Genomic DNA, 21,401 nt, shown 5'->3' on the forward strand with positions numbered 1-21,401 from the left:
GTGGACAGTTTGATTTCACAGAAGTTTGATTTACTTGGAGTTATATTGTGTTGTTTAAGTGTTCCCTTTATTTTTTTGAGCAGTGTATTTTATTTTATTTAAAAAGTAACAAAATATTTTAACTTTATTAAAAAATAACATTCATTTTATTTAAAAAATGTTTTATTTTTCTTAGTATGCCCTAATACGCCATCGTATTATAGAAATAAATGAAGAGCGGAGAAATTTATGCACATTCTACTCTGACGCCAACTTATCATTCAGGCTCAGATATGTGCAGAGTTACTGACCCTCAAAGGGAAGTGCAGAGGAGGGCGGTGCAGAAATCAGTATGGGAATAGCGGGAGACGGAGAAGAGGCCGAGGCAGTGATAACAGCGTGAAGCAGCGAGGACATGCAGGTCCCTGCTGTCACAGGCTGCAGCATGACGCTGACCAGCTGCAGGGCTCACTTCCTGTCGCGCTTCAAGAGAGTTCCTCCGAGGACGACGCAGAAACCCACCAAACTGCTGCTACAATCCTTTTTTCCCGCCCCCCCCCACCCCCTTAAAGTCGCCTGATGTCTGCATTTCTCACTTTGCTTGCTTTTTCTTTTGACGGAGAAGAGGAAGCGAAACATTTTTACTGAAGAATGTCAGTGTGGTTTCAAGGTTTTCTGTGAATTCAGTCAAAAATGGCTTATGTCACAGTCTCTTTTCAATCTGACTTTTGGATTTTGTCATTCATCAAACATGGCAAAATGTGGAAAAAGAATATTGTACACTTCAAGTAAAACTTGCGCCACAGTTACTTAATTATTTATGTCATAACTAACCACTTGCTAATTTCCTGTCTCTTATTCTGGTTGCGCAATTCAGAAACTTAAATCTTCTTTTGATGAAGATATGTTATGTTGTTGGATTGTATTTGTTTTTTCATGCTGAAAGATGATGTTTCTCTTCATGTTAAGCTTTCCAGCTGGTTCCCCCCGTCCATCTTGATGACATTCTCATTTCTAAGTGAAAAGTTAGAAATGAGAATTTTACCTTTGTTGTGGTGATCTAGAGACAATGTGCAGTTTATTCTAAACCTACAGTTAAGAATAGAGCAAGAAGCTTGACTTTAGTTTAACTTTACCACATATCTATGGTAAATGTTACATTTGCATTTGAAAAATGCAAACTGAAAGAAAAGAATGGAGCTCCAACTTCAAAAAAATGTTAACTGGTCACAAAATGGTCAAACTTACTTTGTTTGCTAAAACATTTGAAGATCAGCCTCTTGGGCCACAAGACAAATGTGAAAATATCCCTGAATTTTGCTTATTCACAAACAGTTGTATTCATTTTACTTTAATATGAATTAAAAACTTAACTATAAACCCTATATTAATCCAAGATGAGTCTCTTCTGTTACACATTTAATGTAGTTACTCCTAACTCTAACCTAGAATGATTCTCTAGCAGAACTAGGTGTTTGTTTGTTTTTTTATTTTAATAGAAAACAGCCACTTTATCTAGTATTACAGAGAAGCACGAGACATCATTGGCAAACCTCCCTTAAAAAAAAGATTCTTGATGTCAATTGTGACTTCTCAAATGAAGACACTTTCTCTAAGCTTGAATGTAGCTTTTCTGCAGAAGCACACAAGGTTGTTTTCGCAATATGAGCAGCTAAGTCCATGTTAGTTGTTCATATTGATTAAACATCAGATGTTTAATGTCACATATATTAAACATAAAATATTTAAAAGAATGGAAGAAATTGAAAAGAATGGGACCTAAAATGGTTCCTTGTGGACTTCCTGTAGTCTTCTGTTTTTAAGGAAACACCTAATGCTATGTATTACAACACACTTTTCACAACTTATGATTCAAACTATTATGACTGCTGAAGATTAGGATGTTCAGATTAATGTTTTTGAACACCGTGTTTCTTTTTTTTTTTTGAGTAATTGTTAAATAATCTTGTTCTTGTTTTTCCTGAAGGATTCTCCATCCAAGCCGTCTGTGGCTGAGCTGGCCGGAAAGTTGAAGGGTCACATTATGCCAATGCCCAACTCAAATGATGAGGTAACCATCTAGCCAAGCGGTTGTTTAATAAAAACATCTTCAGTATTCTGACTCATACACTGTTTATACTCAGAAGGTTTCCTGCTTTTTTTCCCCCCTCTCTTCCTGCAGTTGCCTTTTCGAGGACGACCTCCTTGTTCTCTAAAGTTGCAGAATCCCACACAAGATAAGGAAGTGTCAGATGTGGGTAAACTTGGTTCCTCTGTTGATTTTATGTGCTACCGTCAGCTTCCTGAATTTTGGAAAGATTTGGGTTTGTCTCAGTCTTCTGACAATGTGTTGATGAAAACAAATCTGTGCTTTCATTCAGTTTTAATGAATTCTTCTCACAATGTGTTGATGAAAACAAATCTGTGCTTTCATTCAGTTTTAAGTCTGCGTTTAAGAGTACAAAAGATTTTGTTGAAAAAAATGTGTAGATATTTTCAGAGTAACCATTTTCATTTTCAAGATAAATATCTAATTGTGGCACATTCTACACTTATTTACAACGCAAGGAAAAATGTGGCTTTAATTTAATGAATCTTAGCATTATAACATTATGACACTAAAACTAAACGATCAGAGCAAAAATAATACTTCTTTACATATTCATTATGCATTAAGTGTAATTAAGTAAGTTCTTGTCATAATCAAGTTAACTTTTTGAGTATAAACGTATTTGATAGACCTGATTTTATCTCAAAATTTCCAAATCTTGGAAAAAGTCAAATCTTAATCAAAATGAAAAGCAGTTATTTTGTTTGGAATGCCAGACATCTTTCAGTCAATCCTTTGTTTGAGCAACCTGGGTGGCATTTTCGGAAGCTTTTTTATACCTTCAAGCCAGGGTAAAGTCATATTTCCTTCCGAGAGTCTCTGAGTAAATCAGACGTGCATTTGTCACAACACGCCTCGGTTACTGTAAGTCCATGTGTAAGGAGGGCATTAATCAGCTGGTTCAATTTTTGACTGGCTCCAGGAAACAGCATTTAACTCTGGCTGCAGCCACACTGTCACTTATAGAAACTAAAATTAAGATTTTGTTATTTTTTTCAGGGTTACTAATGCTCCACAAAGTTTTATTTAGAGTAAAAAGATCAAATACCTAGACTCAAGTTTACTCTATGGCTTTCAACTCAGCTGCAGCTTCACTTTTTTTTTCTTTTTAACTTTGTGTTCACTATTTATTTATCTCTATTACAGTATTGTTTGATTAACTAATTTTACTATTTTTACAGATTTTATTTGTTTCCTATCAATATCTTAATTATTATTTTTGTAGTTGTATTTAATCACGTTGGTGCTTAAACTCACTTGAGATTAACAACGTTTCTGTATTTATCTCTGATGGTTTTTGTTTTTGGTTTTTCGCCAGACATCTGTCTCTCCCAGTACCTTTAAAACAAAGAACTCCTCCATCATTGAGAAACTGCAGGTACAACCTTAGACACTCTTGATTGTTTTACAGTGTATAATCCACTACAGGAAGTGAGGATGTTTAAATCATTACTGCCCCCTACTGGCGCATTAGCTCATGACATTTTGGGAAGAAAGGGGTGGGGCTTCCCCGATTGCCACAATCGGCTCAGATTAATGGTCTAATGGGATCTTGGGCCACTGAGGCTCTGGTGAGCCTCCAACTTGTCACTTTAGACCTTTTAGTTAGTCGTTCCCACAGCGAGCAGCCATGGGACAAAAAGGCTGCAGATTCTCCCTCTTCCTCTTCTCCCCAGTTCAGGTAGGACACATCAGCGATCTTAACTCAGGGGTGCTTTTAGACTTTTAGATGCACATAAAGATGGAATGACATGCAAATAAGTGAAGCGTGATGGAGAATAGTGTGATGAATGACTGCAGATCTTGAGGACTAGAGTTGGGCAGCCCTGTCTTTTGGGAGGCAGATGATTTCTCAAATTGATTGGTCAGGATTTATTTGTTACTGGAGTTTGTTTTAATAGTCTGCTTTAAAAGTGGGAGGAATCAGAAGAGCAAGGATAATAGTGCGTTTTGGAACCTTTTATTTTGTATTTGTTTACTGTTTACTTTTGTTGAAATGGTCAAAATTTGTATTTTGTCACTCTCAAATTGGACTTTCCAGTACAGAATCACATGCAGAATCCCCAACAGATAATCACACGTCACTCCTCTCCGCAGGCCAACCTCGCTCTGTCCCCCACAGCTCTTCTGCCTTCGCCCAAAGGTTCAGATGTGAAGCTGCAGCCAGCACAGTTGTCGCCCTCCACGCCCTGCACGCCCCTGAGCCCCGTCCTGCGACCGCTGCATCTGTCCAGCGAAGACGAGGATCCTGTTAGCTTCGACAGCCCACCTGAAGGGACCCCGCTGCCAAGCTTCAATAAGGTAAACCCGTCATCAGGCATGAACAGCACAGATGGATCCAGTTGTTGGTGCTCTGATCTAACCACAACATATTTATTTTTGATCCATTATGAGTCCTAGATTAGATTACTTGTGACCTCATTTGAATTGTTGTATTTGAATTTTTGAGACAAACTGAGCCAATGATTGAAAAAAATAAATAAATAAATGAGTCGAAGTATTACTCACGCTACTTGGTGAGTGAGTTGTGACGACACAGCGAGGCACATGCATATTGTCCTCACAGACGCTCTTCTGATTGGCCGACGTGCGTCTTCTGTTTAAGCAGGTCTGAGATAAGCTAGAGCAAGATGGTGGATTGAAGAAAATAATCCACTTAGCCTAGTTAGAGTCCCTGGCTGCACTTCGTGGTGTGTTCTCACGCAAACCGCAGTGAGATTTCTAACGTGACCGGAAATCATTAGAAGAGCAAAAACACCTGCTGTTGATCTGAAGATGAATCGCATTTAATTTTTGTTTTAGAAATGACAACTAGACAGAGAAAATGAATGCAGAGCTGTACAAAATTCACGCCTTTGAATGTTTCTGTCTTGTTTGTTGTCAATTTTATATTTTAAAAGGGTCATACTCCAAAGCTAAGCTGGCGTTTCCAGATTTCAAAATAGATCTCAATTAGTACTGAAACAAATATTTGGAGTATTCATAGTTAAGCTATATTTGAAGATATGAAATACAACAAAAAATATCTACACTTTGCATTTAGCATGATAAAAACTTTATCTGAAAATATGTTCTACCAAGACCTCAAGTGGAGTAGTTTTAGCTTCATCTGGTTTAGAGGATGTTTAAAAAGTCTCTCGTTAAGCATCGTTTGCGCTCCAGTTATTAACCATTTAATAATAAAAAAAAATATCAGCACTACACTTTATTGATGTAAAGTGAAGCAGAAAGAGTTGTGCTATTAAGCTAAAAGTATTTTTTAAGCTGCAGGTACATCTTTTTCTACGAGAATTCTAAAATAATTTTAAGTACAGAAATATTTTTTTTAGTTTAAAAATTTAGAAATTAATTTTCTCATGTATCTCTAATATTTTATAAAATAATCTAAACGAGAAATGTTCAGAATGTGCCAATTTATTTATCAGATTACTCGATTTCTAGTCAGAAAAATTTATAACTATTCAATTACTGAAATAATCGTTGGCTACAGCCCTAATATGATTACAGTGTTGAAGCCAGTTATAATGTGTTTTCAATTTTAAAGTGAGCCAAATTATAAAATTCCAAGGTCTGTCGTTTCATCACAATAAATACAGATATGTTAAATATCCACCCATAATTAAACAGCTTCTAAACTCTCTCATGGCTCTTTCTCATCGTGTCCACACAGACCCGTCCACGATTATCATTCAAGAGGCGTCCGCCTACAAGACAACACAGAAGGTCAGCTGGAGAGGAGGCAGGTGCTACAAGTGACCATTCCCCGTGTGAACTGGACACCCAGAAAGAAAATGGGAACAAGGACCAGGTGTTTGAGAATCTAATGGAGGAAGCTGAATCCAAGCAGCTGGGCAGCTTAAAAGAAGCTGAAAACAAAGAGGAAGACTTTGAAAAGATCGAGGCTGAAGTGGCACAGTCTGACCCAGACGACAGACAGGATCTGGAGCAGGAGGCGGAACAAGACCTACCTGCAGAGGCTTTGCAGGAGGGACAGGAGCCTTTACAGTCTGAGGAGCAGAGGCAGGGGGACGTTGAAACAGAAAAGGGGCAGGACGAGATGCCTCAAGTGGCAAAACAAGAAGAAAACGACAGTATGTGAACTGTAAAAGTCTTTTCTTTCTGGAAAAATAACATACAAATAAGTATATGAATGCATTCATTAGGAGAACTAGAGTTGATCTATTTAAAATTTCTCCGCCATTCGATTTTAAATGACTCTGCTGCCCTCTACTGGCTGTCTTTAGAACAGGTCTTTCAGCACTGGACAGTTGAGAAAAGCAGCTGTTTGCAAAACAGCTGTGGAAACATGGACAGAAAAATCCTCACTTATACCTGATCATGGGAAATATTTGTTAAATTAGCAAATCCCTCTTTTTGCGGAGCTTTTTTTTTTAAGTTCAAGACTTTGAGACGAGTTCAGCCCCACCGTTGGGGCCTGTCATGTATGCAGTACAGAGAGTAACATTGAATAATAGGATGGATAAAGGTATAAAATACCAGAGACTAGATTAGGGCTCTACTTTTGTATATGTATGATGGTAAACTAAAACCCTTCAAATTGACTGTCCTTAAAAATAATGTATATGTTGTTTTGTGTGCAACAAAATGTACAGATGTTCTGACCCTTATGAATATTAAAAGTACAAATATTTCTAAAATATTTCAAATTACAGTGCCCTAGACAATTATCAAGACTCCTGATTGTGACGAATTAAAAAGCCTTAAAAGCCTTGGATTATTATCCTGCTGATAGATCCAATGAAAACTCAATGTCATTTCTTTGGTAGAGTTCACCGATTTTGAAATATCAAAGAGCCGGTGATGAAACACATTCCATCATTGTCCCCAAGGCTGTTGGAAGAGAAAAAGGCCCACTGAATGCCAGATCCTCCCCTGTACCTACAAGACCCACACAATGACAGGTCCTTCACTTTTCTTTGCAGTGAAAAATGATGTCCTTTTTCAATGAAATTATCATATTTTACCAGTTTTTATTTTAATATCAGTATTAGTATTTTAAAGAACCTATGATGCCATGATGCACTCCGAGGGTCTACATCGAGGAGAATAGCCCCGTCGTATATCGATCCTCCATTACACTGGAAATGAGGTCATTTTCGGCGTAAATCGACTTTTACCAGAGAACAGAATCGAGTTTGCTGGTCCCTTGTTCTTGTCTGTGTGTGGTGGTGCAGTCTGGTACCTGCGAAGGTCATCCAGTAAGCGTTACATGCTGATGTAAATGGTTTCGACCAATCTGACGTGTCTTTCAACTCCCTTAAATGTGCTTGGAGTTGAGTAACATTCTTCCTCATTCATCAGGGTGGGATGTGGCCAGACGACGTCCACTCCTGTGTATTTCTGTGACTTTTCCGGTGTTTCTGTATCTCTGTTGTAACCTTATGACACTCTGTGACGCCATAACCTCAGTGGCCACTTCCGACTAATTACATCCTGCCTGAAATCCCACAATGGCGAGGTACAGTTGATCATCTGCTCAGTATCGTCTTGGTCTTGTGATGTCAAAGAGCGATGATGAAGAAATGTATTGGTTGATTCCTGGTTAAAACACCTGCTGTGAATTTTGTCTTTAAGCTCCTTATTACAGAAAAGGAAGTGGTGCAAAGAGGACCGACACACTGAACAGTTGGACATGAGCACTCAAAGGTTTAGAGAAGGTTACATTAAGTTCACCTGTAAAGGTTGTAGCACATTTTGGTTTCCTCCTGTAATTTCACCCTGCCTTGTATGAGTAATGGATAACATGCCTGTGTGTGTTTTATTTTTATGAGAGGTTGTTTATTTCTAACTTAAATAAGATTTGGTAATGTCACATGAGAATAAGTCATACATTTATCCTGCATTTCACGCAGTTAGGTAAATATTTGTAAATTCCTAAGCAGACAACCGGATAATGTAAGATGCTTTTCTTTAAAACTTAAATTGCTGATTTTCATGAGTATTTTCTTCATAGAGTGAGTCACCAGTGACTTGTTTTGTGAAGATGATAGAGTTCATATCTTGTGTTGTTATTCCTGGAATCTGCTGAAGTCTTCCTTCCAGTTAGAAGTTACTGTCTCAAGGTTTCACATGAACTGTGAAGCTACTCCCAAGTATGACCTTACTCAACTTCTCTAGTTCTGACTTTAAGCTCTGTGTTTTCTTTTCAAGAGTTCAAGTTCCTTCTTAGTGTTTCTGTGGTGTCGGTTGCATCATCTGTCATTCTGCTGTCTTCTGTCTTTTTTGAAGCAATAGAAGGTTTCACCATAGCAAACTTGTCTGTTTGGATGTTGGCTCTCACTGTGACTTTAACTGTGGGACTCCGGCTCCTACCTGGCATGTTTCTACATGTTTGTACAATTGCAGACAGTTTCTGACTGTGTCATGTTCTGGTCTGCCTTTGCACAAGCCGCCCTGGATGTCCTGTCTATCTACAAATCTGTTTGATAAAGTAGGGTAAAGATATCTAAAATCCTTCAAAAGTAGGAAGGTATTTATTAGATTTATTTGATACTGAAAACTACATAATTCTGTTCTTTCAAAGCATGTTCCTGAATAACTAAGCAGCCAAATGTTTTGTAGAGTGTGTATAAATATTCATGATAAACCGGCCAGATGGCTTCCTGCAACAGGGTGCTCTATACTGTAGATTTATATATTCCTACATATTTTCCATTTCTAAACTCAATACCAAAACCATTTCCAGACTCACATTTCCTTAGTTACGGGTCCAGTTTTTGCAAAAATAAAAAAAAAATGTATCGGCATACATTACAGCACGCTTTTTATGGTTTTATGTGTATTATTTGTTATAACCATAACATATGAGACTGGCGACAGTCACACACAAACAAAAACTGATTAAGGCATAGAGACAGGGTGAAAGGAAGAGAAGATAAAAGCAGAACTCGTGCTGCAATCTTTTCTACACTCTGTCACCCTTAAGGTGCGCTGAGTGGGGCCCAGTGCTGGACAGCGAATGTGACTCTGTATCTGTCCAGTTTGTATGACTTGTAACATTTCATTTCAACTGAAATTCAGAAGCACTTTATTGATCAAAAAGTCAAATTAAATTTGATCATTTTGGCATCTCAAGGTAATGACTGAGGAGTTTTGGTCAGGTCACAGAACTGGTAAACACAGCTGGGTGTTGCACAGAAGGGGAAAAGCGTGCAGCACAACAAAGGTGAGTTACCTTCAGCTGGACGACTGTCAAATCAGCATTTCTCCTTTTGTGTACATCATATTTTTGTGTTACATGTCATTTTTATTCATCTGTAATAGTTTAGTTTGTTGAAGTTTAGTTAAGCTGTAAAACATAATCATCAAAATTAACAGAAATCCTTGAATTAGTTTAACATTTTGTACTGAATTACTGAAATAAATTAATTTACAAATAATCTAAAAGTATTTAGATGCATGTGTAGAGACAGTAGTTCGTATTTCCCACCCGACTTTCAAAAAACACCGGAGTTGTGTCATTGTATCCGTGTTGATTGATGTGGTTAAATGAAGAGGCTTCCGTACCGCCTCCCAAGATCATCGGCCCGTTCAGGAAAAGTCGCCCGTCGACAATTCGGACGAAACTGAAACGACTCACCTGACAGACAGTCCGAGAAGAGAGGACCTGGGAAAGAAGACACTTTACCCCCAACCCAAAGGAAACGCTGCCCTCAGTTTCGTACTGAACCTAAAAAATTGTCTTTTGTTGTCGGTCGGCGAGTACTTCTTTTTTTTTTTTTTTTTTGAACTTTTTGAACCGGGACTGATACGTTTACGGTCCCACGGAGAGAACGTATTTGTTCTTAGTTTACACCGTTTAACAGGCGCTTCCGGGTCTGCTGGGAAGCTAAAACCACGGAATGAAATCTGGGAGCATTGAGTTGGAAGAAATTAAGACAAATTTGGACCAAAAGGTACGTTAGTAAAATAATAGGTATTTCAACTATCCGTTTTAGTTCTCCAGTCTATAAGCCTCCTTGACAAGAAAAGTATTTTAATGATCGAATTACTATAATAAATGTTGTAATTCTAAAATTATTTCTCTAGCAGAAATATTTATTTGACCGATACATTTTAGGCTCATGCCTGTCAAGTAGACAGGTGGGGGCGTGTGATCACCAACCCTAATCACTTCCACTCCGTCTCGTTTCTTACGTCACAGAGATGCAGTATTTATTTATTTATATAGTTAGTTGTTGTGTCTTTTTTAGGAGATGGAGGTCAGATAAATTTTCCCAAAGAGTTTTATGATAAAATATTTTATTGACAGAACATTAAAAGAGTTTTCAAATTGTACAAATATTATTTATGTGGGTTTAGATATAAGAACATTTGAAAAACTGAATGAGACCATTTTAAAGCTGTAACAACAAATCACGCAATGTCTGGATTTTAAATGGGGTATTTTAAATATGATCTTGAAGTGTTCAGCACAAATGTTTGATTTGATGAATAAAAATTGGCTTATTGATTTATTCTAGCCTTTTAGGCAGAATCTGATCTTTGTAAGCGTAAACCTCAAAAAGAAAAAACACATGGGCTTGTATTCTGTTTTACATGAAACTTTAGAGCGGAATACAAATTTGGACCTTGCTTGCATAGGAAGGGGCCATAAATCAAAATGGTTGATTTATAGCCTTTTTGTAGAATAACAATATGCTTAGTTTAAAAAATGAGCAAACAGAAAATTTGGTTCGATTAGAAAATTCCACTGGTCATTTTTGTTAAATCAAACAGAGTTTTATAGGACCACTTCTGAAACAAGCCCTCGCTAGGTGGTTAACAAGAATGTGCAAAAAAAATTTAAAAATCACTAATGGGAACTAATAGGACCATACTCAGTATCACTCTCAGAGCCCATTCTCTTGTGATCACAGGATAATAAAACCCCTGAACATCTGTCCTAGTTTTTGATTTTGGTGTGCTGCAAATTTTAGCCACTCATTTTGGTGTGTGATTATTAGCAGTCACACCACCTGGACGTCTGTTTGAAACTGTTTTGGAAACCACCCTTCTTATTGGGAGCTGACATTTTCCTGAAACAAGCATAATTTATAATGACAAGAAGACAGAATTAATAATAAATATTTTTTGTAAACTCTTAGGAAATGGTAGATGGTCAAGATGGTGAGGCCAGTGTGGAAATGAATCTGCTTAAACAGGTGAGTTTTTGTCACTGTTTGTTGTTTTTCTTCTGGATGAAAAATAAACATTTTACTAAGGCTATACATTTTTTATTCTTACTTAAAGTGTAAGAAACCACATGTACCAAAGATGGAACTAATGTTAAAACAAAATGTAAATGCTTGCAATGCTTTGCTAAAACTAGCAAAAAGATGGTTAAACTGAACTGCTATAACCTGGATTACCAAACAGGTCAGATCAAATTAAATTGACACACATTTAAAACATAATATGGACAGATAACTGAGACACAAGTATAATATAAATAAATATGGCTTTCTAAGTCTGATTATAATGACATTTGTCAAGTGTGAATATTGAAATTAGCTAAAATTTGTTTACGCTATCTACTTAGCACATATAATGCTAAGGCTATTTTTGGTGAGCAAACCTTTATCATGAGCTAAACTCATCATCACAAACCATAATTACAGGAAAACCTAATGTATAAATAATAGGTTATAGCATCCTTGCCTGTTTGTAGTGACTTTATGGCCAATTCTTTGGTCAAAATGTGAATGTTCAGCAATGCTATATAGCCAGTAACAAATGCTAACTGCTTAACAGGTGAAAGGTTAAAATTATGAAGAGTGATCAAACATCAACACAACTCCAGTTTGTGAGCAAACCTAAATCCCACTTAGAACAGCTTCTTAATCTGTTAGTGTTTAACTTTATGACTGAATCTGGTTTAAGTGTGAGTGATATTGATCTATTAGCTAAAAAAGAGACATTTAAACCACTTTTCCTTTTGTCAGAGCAATAATGGGGGGGAAACAGGCATGAAATCAAAGCACAAGGACAGGACAAGTCCACAGGTAGGATCATAATGTTGCTCCTCATTAGCTTTTTCTTCTTAATGTTTGCTCTAAGTAACAGTGAACCCCCATTTTAACAGATGTTTTTTTTTTTGTACTTTCAGAATTGTTTAAGCCGCAGAGGAGAGAAAAGCAAAAAACTGATTGCTGCTCTCATTGTCATTGTCCTTATAACTGTTGTGATTGTCATCTCTGTGCTTGCGTGCTGCGGTATGAAGTCTAAGCTTACTGTTTGTTGCAAAAATACAATTTCTTTAAATGCTAAAGATATTATGTATTTAAATAGGTTGCGTACATCCAAGCTCAACTTTTAGTTTGGTTTACTTGTTGACTATTTGTAATTATTTTTCAGTGACTCACAGTGTTTCAGCTTTACGTGTCTAACACTGATTTTCTTTAAGCAGCAAACAATGTCGATGAGGATGAAAATTTTGACCGAACGACCTTTAACCTACAACAGAAATTTAATGGGAGCTTCCAGATGCAAACTCCATTTTCAAATGAAACCCAAGGTCTCAATGACGTTCAGAGAAAGGTTGGTGATATTATTATCATAAATATTATTACCAAGCCAGACATGGTACCCAAGACACAGATAAACAACAAGACGGCTGCTGCTTTATCTATGTATCTGCCTCTCTTATGCCCATTTTTTTCTCTACTTCTTTAGTAAAAGAATAAAAAAGATGGGATCATTTGAGGTTTTTACTAGAAACTAAATAGAAAATAAAGCAAAGTTTAAAAAAAAAATCTTTCTTTATTATGATAAACACAATGCTGTCTTTCATTTGTATCATCTTCACATGCATAGGCAGCCCAAGGCATATGAGAGTTAAGCGGCCCACACCACCAGGGGTCCCCCAAGACCACCAGACTAGCACGATAAACAAACTAAATGCTTTTACAAACGGAGAAACTATTTTTATGTTATTTTTATAGTTGCTACACAATAGCTTGATATCTTCCTGCTGCTGCCTCTGCTGGGAAAATATAATAAATCAAATGTGTTAACTTGTTTACTATCTTTCTAAGTAGCTGATAAACAAGTCTTGTTTATCAACTGATGTTACTTTCAAATAATTCAAATAATATGGCACACTTAAATAGCACTCTGCATTTCAAAATCCAATTTTATTTTTAGTTTGCTACTTATGTAAGGTTAAAGTCAACTGTCATAATATCACTGGTATGATGTAGACTAATTACAAATTATGCTATTAATAGGGGGTAAATTTCATATATAGAGTAACTTAGGAATGATAAAGAATCTGGTGTTGACATGCAGGTATGGGGACCCTAAAGAAAATCTGCTTAGGGCCCCAAAAAGGCTGCAGACAGAGCTCCTGTCTGCAGGGCTCTTTTCTTCATCTTCTCCTGACTGTCACAGCTCCTGTCCCTCCCTTCCGGAGAACGCGGCTACACTCCAAATAATCTTCCTTATATGGTCTTAACCTTCAGTTCTAGAGAGGTGCAGTCTAAAAGCTCTTTTCTGATCTGTTCTGAAAAACAACCAAAAGCATTTATGTTTAATCCTTTCAAGAAATGTTTGGGGCGGGGGGGTGGTCTTAAAAATGTATTTCATACACAATTTTTTATTGTCCTTTTAAATAATGTAAAAGTGTTGCAGAAATAAGGCACAGCTATCATTTCTTATAAAGAATGTCTAGGTTGCTCTGGGCTGGCTTTCCAACTAACACCACATTCCTATTGTTTCTTTTTGCATGTTTCTACCTGCCCCACCCAGCTGACCGAGCTCTATGAATCCTCCCATGCTCTGGGTCGTTTCTTCTCAAACGCGGAGACATTTCGCCTTGGGTAAACACACGAGCCACTCAGTGGTTATTGCACTATAGTCTTCCCCGTGTTGCATGGCATGTTATGCTTTGTGCTGAAGTTAACCTGTGCTTCCCTCTGCCTGCAGGAGTGAGTCTGCTGTCGTGCAATACAAGCTGGAATTTATCTTTCCAGAAGAGGAGCTTAGGAACTCCATTCTTAGCAGGGAGATGGTGTACAATGTGTTCAGGCAGTTCCTCTACGATCAGAATGAAGAAGAATCTGGGATTATGTTCATTGTCCCAACTTCCTTGGAAATGCACACCATGCATTAATCAGATCTTGAAAAATGAGCTCTTGTAAAACCACTAAAACCGGATCTCCAGGATGTGATTACTTTTTTAACGTAGTGGCCTAGAGACAGTTGACTTGTCAGCTGTTGTTCACCACACAAACTGAGCCACTGCCCATGTGAATGCTCTCACACGACCAGATAGCATAAACCACATGGTTGTTGTACATTTAGGATTTTTATATACTGTAATGTAGATTTTGTTATGTATTGCCATTGTTTTTAAGTTAAAAAGGTCTTTGTTAAAACCTCAGATGTCGTATGTTGATGTAGCGGAAATGATGAAGTGGGTACACACACTCCTTTGCATACACGTTCAGTTTACAAGCAGACATCATTTGCAAACCGTAACTGGACTTGCCTTGAAACATTTGCCTAAAGTGGAACAAACACTAAAATAACCAGGTGCAGAGAGACGAAGAGCTATTTTTATTTGCCAAATGATGAACTTATTGACCCAAAGTGTGACTTATAATGTTCTTTTATTCATGTGTGCTTTGTGACTGTTATTAAATATCTCAGCTGTTTTATTAATTTAGTTTTTTCTTTACTGCATTTTAGTATTTTTTATGAACAACAGAGGGCGTAGGTGTGCCTCACCAGGAGTGTGTGTTTTTTTTTACCTTTCAGTGACTAGATATCGTTCCCTGAATGAGGTTGTAGAGAAGGTTATTCCAGTTTATGATTGAACTTGTAAATGTTTAACGCCTTGAGCAAACACAGCGGTTTCAGTTTATCAGTTTGCACGCGTTTTTGTAACCCTATCCTCATGCCTCATCTAGTAAGAGTTTAACATATCAACTCCCAGAGGGTCACGTTTTAGAAGTGGAACCATTTGGTTGAAGATCATTCCAGGATAAGTTCTTGCGGTTTTAGGAGATTTTAAAAGCACAGTATCCTTTAATAAGCCCCCTGTAAACTGTACCACAGGTTTTTGCCTTACAATAAAGTATGCCATTTACGAGAATTTTAAAGCAATCTGATGCAATTTTTGCAGTCGTCATGATAAAATAAGATTAGTAGAAGAGGGAAACATTTATGTTTCTTGGAATTTTCAAAGCTGAAGCAATATCAATTAAATATGGAACCAATCTAATCCAGCATTGTAAGGCAAAGTCTAACCCTCACCCCAGAGGGAGCAATCCACCAATTTTTGAGATGCTCCCCGAAGGAGCTGGAGGATGTTGTTGTGAATAGTGTTTTCCGAGTCTCCATCCGGCCCCTGTGATCCCATCTCAGATATGTGGAAGGTCCGGCCTTTTTTCATCCTCCATTTTTCAGCAGACACCATACGTGTTTTTGCAGCTGCTTCTTAACAGAACAACTCCCAGAATCCTTTGTAAGGAGCGGCCAAGTAACAATAATGTAGCAAGAGACCAAAACTGAAAGTAATAACAGGATACACCTACACAAATACACAATGGGCCAAAATCAGAAGCTTGGACAAAGTTGATGACCAGCCTTGTTATTAATGTGAAAGATTTTTATTACACTTATTTGTTATGTGTACATTGGCTCTGCACACAATATAAACAGGTCTATTCTTCAGCTTTGTGGACAGATATTGTACTCCTCACCTGTCTAGAAAGCTTCTGTTTACCTTTCATTTGGCTGCTTTTCAGAAGGATGATGTAACTGGAACGTGGAGGTACGTAGTTTTAGTGGTGGATGTTCTGTTCACCAGCACGCCAACTCCAGTAGACCTTTGAGCGAAATATACTTTGGAGATCATTTTGCTCGCATTCCTGCGTATGACACGTACTGTTTGTGTTTTAACAATCTTTAAGCCCACATAAAATGCTATTAGAGAGAGAGGTCATTGTTCCCCCTGAAATTCCCCAAGTGACGCCATTGCTGCCAAAAAGAAATAACGTCTCTTTTAAAACAGAAAGTGATGCAATAGCTCATTTGGAGCGTTCTTGCATATATTAACAAAATCTCAGGGTGATAAGGTAATAGTAGTGCTATTTGAAGAAATATAGTTGCTATTCACCAATTTAAAGAACTATTATTCTCCGTATTAATCAGAGGTACCCAAATCCCTGCCTAACATGCTACCATCCAGCAACTTGTAGACACATCCACTCTCCTGCACACCTGAATGAAATGAGTGGCTTGTTACCAGGCCTTTGCAGAGCTAAAAATATGCTGATTAGGAAATTAAGAGATGCATCTAAGTCGCAGGACCGTAGCCTTGAACTTGGACACCCCAGTCCTTGTCTTGACAAAGCCGACAAATAGACATTGAAGACAAGGAGAGATCTCTGAGCAGGTTCTCCAAATGGTGAGTTGGTAAAAATATTCTACCATGCAAAAGATCTGGTGGCATTTTTCCACAGAACTCAAAAATGTGTCGCCTCATTTTCTCCTGGTCACCTTGAATTATTGACATGAATGCATGTAATTCTTTGGCAGCGGTGCAAGATCAACATTGACTCTGGCTGGCAAATCTATTTTGAGAATTGTCAGCCACCCAAAGCCAGATTTACTGAGCTGAGCTCCCTGAGCTTTCATAGCCTTATTACAAACAGCAGAGGTTCATCTGAAAGCTATCATGAATACTTCAACACTGGATTCAGGGATCTTCAATTCTTATCCATCTGGGACCCTAAAACGGACGGAGCCTGAGCAAGGGCCCATGTTTGTCTGTGTCATTTTATAATAAACTAGAGTTATAAATGTAGAAATTTTGCATTACTTCTGGGCATTTAATACAAATAACATGTGGCTTCTTTACTTCCTGTTTTTATATTTAAATATAAGTTTCAATACAAACATGATTGTTTAATAATGCCACTGCCATTAACAAATGGTCTTATTTTTCATATCATACAGAACTTTTTACTCAGTAAATGGATTTTTTTTCTTACAGCATGTGTGCATTTCTGACTGAAATACATTTTTATGTTTGATTTTAACTACATGTCAGTCATGAGATATGAATTTGGAAAAAAAATAAAATGTCTAATCGGAAACTTCACGACCCCTGTAGGGCTTATGACCCCTATGTTGACATAAATTGTTTCGCTATTTACTGCAACCTCATCCTCTTAACGTTAATGTTTTTTCATTCAATGCTTTTCGAAGGTATTTGCAACCTTTGAACATTTTTAATTTTTGTCACATTAGCAACAGACCTCATGCATAACTGTGAGGAACTGCATTTGTTGCCGTTTCTTCTTTGCAAAATATCCAGATTGTTAACCAGATTTTTGTCTGGACTTTGACTAGACCAATAAGACACTGAATCTTGCTGCCAAACATGGAGGAAGGTTCTCTCACTCTCTCTCTTCTTCTCTCTTTCTCTCTCTCCCACAATTCAATTAGGTTACACCAGATAATGACATTTATTTCTGCTTTTGTTTTTAACCTAATGTCCTGAGGTTCTTGGAAGCCTCAGCGCTTATCCAATTAAAGCGTTATCTCTCCTTTGGGCTTAAAGATTAAGCGTAAACTCTCTGCGGTGGGTTTCAGACAGAAATCACAGGTGCCATCTTCTCTGCGCATTGATTTCACTGCCACTTCTCTGTGGGATCTGTGACCAAAACCAAGATCACAATCCTAAAAAGAAGTGATGGGCTCCTACAGCTCAAACTTGGATGACATCTTGGAGGAGGACATGCATCACTGGTACACAAAATTCATGAGGGAATCTCCATCAGGACTAATCACTCTGTTTGAGCTGAAGACGATGCTTGACATGAACGGCATGACAGAAGAGGCCAACAGTTATGTGGACCAGGTGTTCTATACCTTTGATATGGACGGGGTAAGAAAAGACATTTCTGCTTAACTACCTTTAATGACTTAATATGAGCAATATTTACAGCCTAGATGATAGATAAAATAGACTTCTGTTTCAACAAAGTGCAAAAGAATTTGATTCTAACTTTTAGGATCTTGTCTAAAGAAAACATGAATGTGGAAGAGATGCTTATATTGTCTTTGTTTTTCTCTCCAGGATGGCTATTTAGACTTTGTGGAATACATCGCAGCTATAAGTTTATTGCTGAAGGGAGAAGTAAATCAGAAATTAAAGTGGTACTTCAAGCTTTTTGATCAAGATGGAAATGGGAAAATTGACAAGGATGAGCTGGAAACTATATTTAAGGTACGGCTTGCTCTTTAATGATATTTAGCAATCATATTCTATTCTAACTCATGCAGAGAGCATGGCCTCTGGAATCCTTAAAGCTATTAACAGATCCTGAAATGGACATAACATCTAATCTGAGAATCTCTTACATCATCAGAGGGCTAAATATAGTGTTACCTAACTAACAGTCCAGACAGGACAAATTCTTGTACATTTAATCATTAATTCAATATTTATTTATTGTGAAATGTACTTTCATTAAAAGTGCATTTTAGGCTAAAAGGACATATAAAACCATTATTTAACTTATTAGARCACATAGTTTGTTTGTTTTCTTCAGTTCAGATGTCACCGTTTTAACATAACTCTAAAGTACTGCAAACTTTAAAAGCTGCCGTAAATTCTCGTTAACAGGCTATTCAAGATATCACCAGAAGTTACGAGATACCTCCAGAGACAATTGTGACTCTTATATACGAGAAAATTGACGTCAAAGGAGAAGGTAACACACTACAGTATTTACACCGCTTGAGCTTGCGTCTTAGTGGGATTATAGGTGATGGAGCAAAGCAATGTAATGTATAGCCAACAAGTGGATGAAGTTTGTTTTATTTTCTTTTTGTTGTTTTTTACATTTAGAAATTGAAATTTTCATCTAATCTTATTTGTAAAATACCTCAAGCAAGATATGTTAAATTGCAGCAGTTTCTGAAATGAAGTAAGCTCTGGACTATGATTGGGCCATTCAAAGACAAAAATATGTGTTGGTATACCAGTGGTGTCCGAACTTTAAAGTCTGCTAACTGAAAGCAAATTAAACTAAGGAGTAAAATCACAATGCAATACACCTGGTCCACATTTTAGATTCTCAACAATAATCTAATATTAAACAAATATTTAATATTCTGATGAAACAAGAAAGCATTAAAATTTTTCTGAATACATCGGTTTATGTTAAGACGCATAACTTCCTCTTTTAGAGTTTTGTTTTAATCTATTCTCAGTCACAAGGCTGAGAAATGGGTCATTCTTTCTGCTGCTTGCTGTATTTAGTATCAATGAATTGGTTCTGCAAAGTCTGATTTTGAAGCAGCTGTGGGATGTTTTTCTATTTTATTTAAGGCTAGTTGTTGTTAAGTTAAACATGGTTCATGAAAGCAAAATACTTTTAAGTGCCTAATGGTTAGCATTTTAAAAAGATAAACATTTTCCATGGAAAACCATGACTTGTATAATAATTGTCCACCTGCCTACAGTAAAGGGGTAATGTATAGATCAGCTGCACACTTTTTAGATGATGTCACTCTAACCAAAAGTGGCTTAAAGTTTCTGAAATGAAAGTGAACCTAATTATTTCTAACTACACAGTACCCATACATATGTAAGACGGACTTCTCATTTCTAAATTCATTTCCTCAGGTGAGCTGACGCTGGAAGAGTTCATCAGCGGAGCGAGGGAGCATCCTGACATCATGGACATGCTCACAAGAATGATGGATCTCACACAAGTCTTGAAAATCATAGTCAAAGGTCAAAGGAGGAACGCCGTGAATTGAGATGTGATTCCACAAAGTGGATTTTTGCTGAGTTATACATTGTAAATAATAAAAAAAAAAAACAAGACTGTCGTTGAAGGATTTGGACTTAATCTCTGTCAGCAACAAACTAAGTGGCTGACGTGTCACTTTTAACTCGGACTGTGCTTGCAGAGCTTTATTTACGGTTTTGATTTAGGATTAAAACATTTTTTGCAAAATATTTTGCTAACTGACTGTTGGGGAAACTTCGAGTCGTGGTTCCAGGTCAGTTCGAAGCAAACATCTTGAGATCAAACTGAATTCTGACTGGTTGTGCTGAATTCATTGCATTTTTCTGTTGGTTGTTGAAGTTAAAAAATACAAACGGTACCTAGAGGTGCAGCAAGCATAAAAGTTTTCTGTATGTACATGTTTATATCATGGATGTTACAATATGTTGCCACTATTAATATGAAAGTGATGCCTTTATGAATAGAACAGTGTTTGTTTTAAAATTTGTTTCACTTTTTGAAAGACTTTTGTCAAAATCCTTGTCTAAGATGAAATCCACACGTGGAAGACATTTATTTAAACCTGCAAAGGCTACAATGACAAAACTGAGTGTCTTATTTTCTTTTCTTTTGGTTTACAGTATTGCTGCATGTAATTGTAAATATGAAACAAAACATTAAAAATAGGCAAAATTTTAAATAGAAATATAGACGTGTTATTCTGTCTACAAGGTTCATAGTATTTATGGCTATGTGAATGCAGTTTAAAATGTTTTATAAAGTGAAAGTATGAGGAGAGATTATTGGATTTACAGATGATAATATCTCGGTATTATTCATTTTTGATCATAAATCCAGATTTGTTGGACAACCAGACTGAAGCTGATGGCTCGTCAGAGAGGGGCTGAGATCACATCAGACTGTCTCAAAATCCGAGAGCTTCACAGCTTTTGGAAATGCTACTTTATAAACCTGTAAAGCTGTCATGTTTACATTAATTACACAGAAGCTGATCATGTTTTTCCAGTGGGAACTGGGTAGGAGGCAGTGCACCACTTATGATAGTCATATCTGTGTTGGGTCTTGCATGAATAGTCTGGGTAAATGCCTCCTTTTCCGACCAGCTGCTCCTTCAAAGAAACCCGTTTTGAAAAAATTTTTTACTTTTTAAAATGCATAATTTTCTTAATAAAAAAATGTTCAGCACATAACAGTCCAGTCCGATAAGGTTAGCCAAATACTGAGGAAGATAAAGGAAAGTGTTTCTGGTCCAAATGACCTACTTACATTTACATGTAAACATCTATAACACAACCTTCCTCTAGGCTGCTGTAATATTTTACAATTCACATCCTTCTTCTGTTCAGACAGTTACTCTGACTGGAAATGCTTTTGATTTTCTGTTTTCATGGCCTCCAGCCACCATTTTCTGTGTAAACACACTGGCTTTTCTGTAAATAATCATTTAATGCATATGTGATGATGGTTATTGAATAGCATTCACGTAAACCGTGGGGACATTTAAAACATTGTTTTCAGGTTGTATCAGTGATTCTTGA

At 37.1% G+C, this 21,401-nt stretch overlaps 3 protein-coding genes across 5 annotated transcripts in view; all 3 read left to right on the forward strand.

The window, feature by feature from the left end:
• zgc:153184 (capZ-interacting protein) overlaps positions 1 to 6,749 on the forward strand; it is a 16,809-nt gene extending 10,060 nt beyond the window's left edge. For both annotated transcript variants that reach the window (XM_008426375.1, XM_008426376.2), the window contains 5 exons: positions 1,967 to 2,050; positions 2,162 to 2,233; positions 3,408 to 3,467; positions 4,187 to 4,390; positions 5,760 to 6,749. In XM_008426375.1, coding sequence (XP_008424597.1) covers positions 1,967 to 2,050; positions 2,162 to 2,233; positions 3,408 to 3,467; positions 4,187 to 4,390; positions 5,760 to 6,188 — 849 coding nt within the window. In that variant the 3' untranslated portion in view covers positions 6,189 to 6,749. The remainder of the gene's footprint in view (positions 1 to 1,966; positions 2,051 to 2,161; positions 2,234 to 3,407; positions 3,468 to 4,186; positions 4,391 to 5,759) is intronic.
• A 108-nt stretch (positions 6,750 to 6,857) lies between these two features.
• On the forward strand, positions 6,858 to 14,752 carry c15h3orf52 (chromosome 15 C3orf52 homolog). 2 transcript variants are annotated; one of them, XM_008426377.2, is made up of 7 exons: positions 6,858 to 9,275; positions 11,197 to 11,253; positions 12,034 to 12,093; positions 12,198 to 12,303; positions 12,498 to 12,628; positions 13,838 to 13,908; positions 14,015 to 14,752. In XM_008426377.2, exons 1-7 carry the CDS (start codon positions 9,189 to 9,191, stop codon positions 14,199 to 14,201), a joined length of 699 nt encoding a protein of 232 aa, XP_008424599.1. In that variant the 5' UTR covers positions 6,858 to 9,188; the 3' UTR covers positions 14,202 to 14,752. The 2 variants fall into 2 exon arrangements, with proteins under 2 accessions (XP_008424599.1, XP_008424600.1); XM_008426378.2 differs by lacking the exon at positions 6,858 to 9,275 and adding an exon at positions 9,309 to 10,005.
• Positions 14,753 to 17,578: 2,826 nt separating this feature from the next.
• Positions 17,579 to 20,426, forward strand: guca1c (guanylate cyclase activator 1C). Its single transcript, XM_008426379.2, has 4 exons — positions 17,579 to 17,987; positions 18,180 to 18,329; positions 18,729 to 18,816; positions 19,734 to 20,426. Exons 1-4 carry the CDS (start codon positions 17,793 to 17,795, stop codon positions 19,868 to 19,870), a joined length of 570 nt encoding a protein of 189 aa, XP_008424601.1. The 5' UTR covers positions 17,579 to 17,792; the 3' UTR covers positions 19,871 to 20,426.
• The last annotated feature ends 975 nt before the right edge of the window (positions 20,427 to 21,401 follow it).

This window comes from Poecilia reticulata, linkage group LG13 (assembly GCF_000633615.1).
Source record: "Poecilia reticulata strain Guanapo linkage group LG13, Guppy_female_1.0+MT, whole genome shotgun sequence".
Lineage (NCBI taxonomy): Eukaryota > Metazoa > Chordata > Actinopteri > Cyprinodontiformes > Poeciliidae > Poecilia > Poecilia reticulata.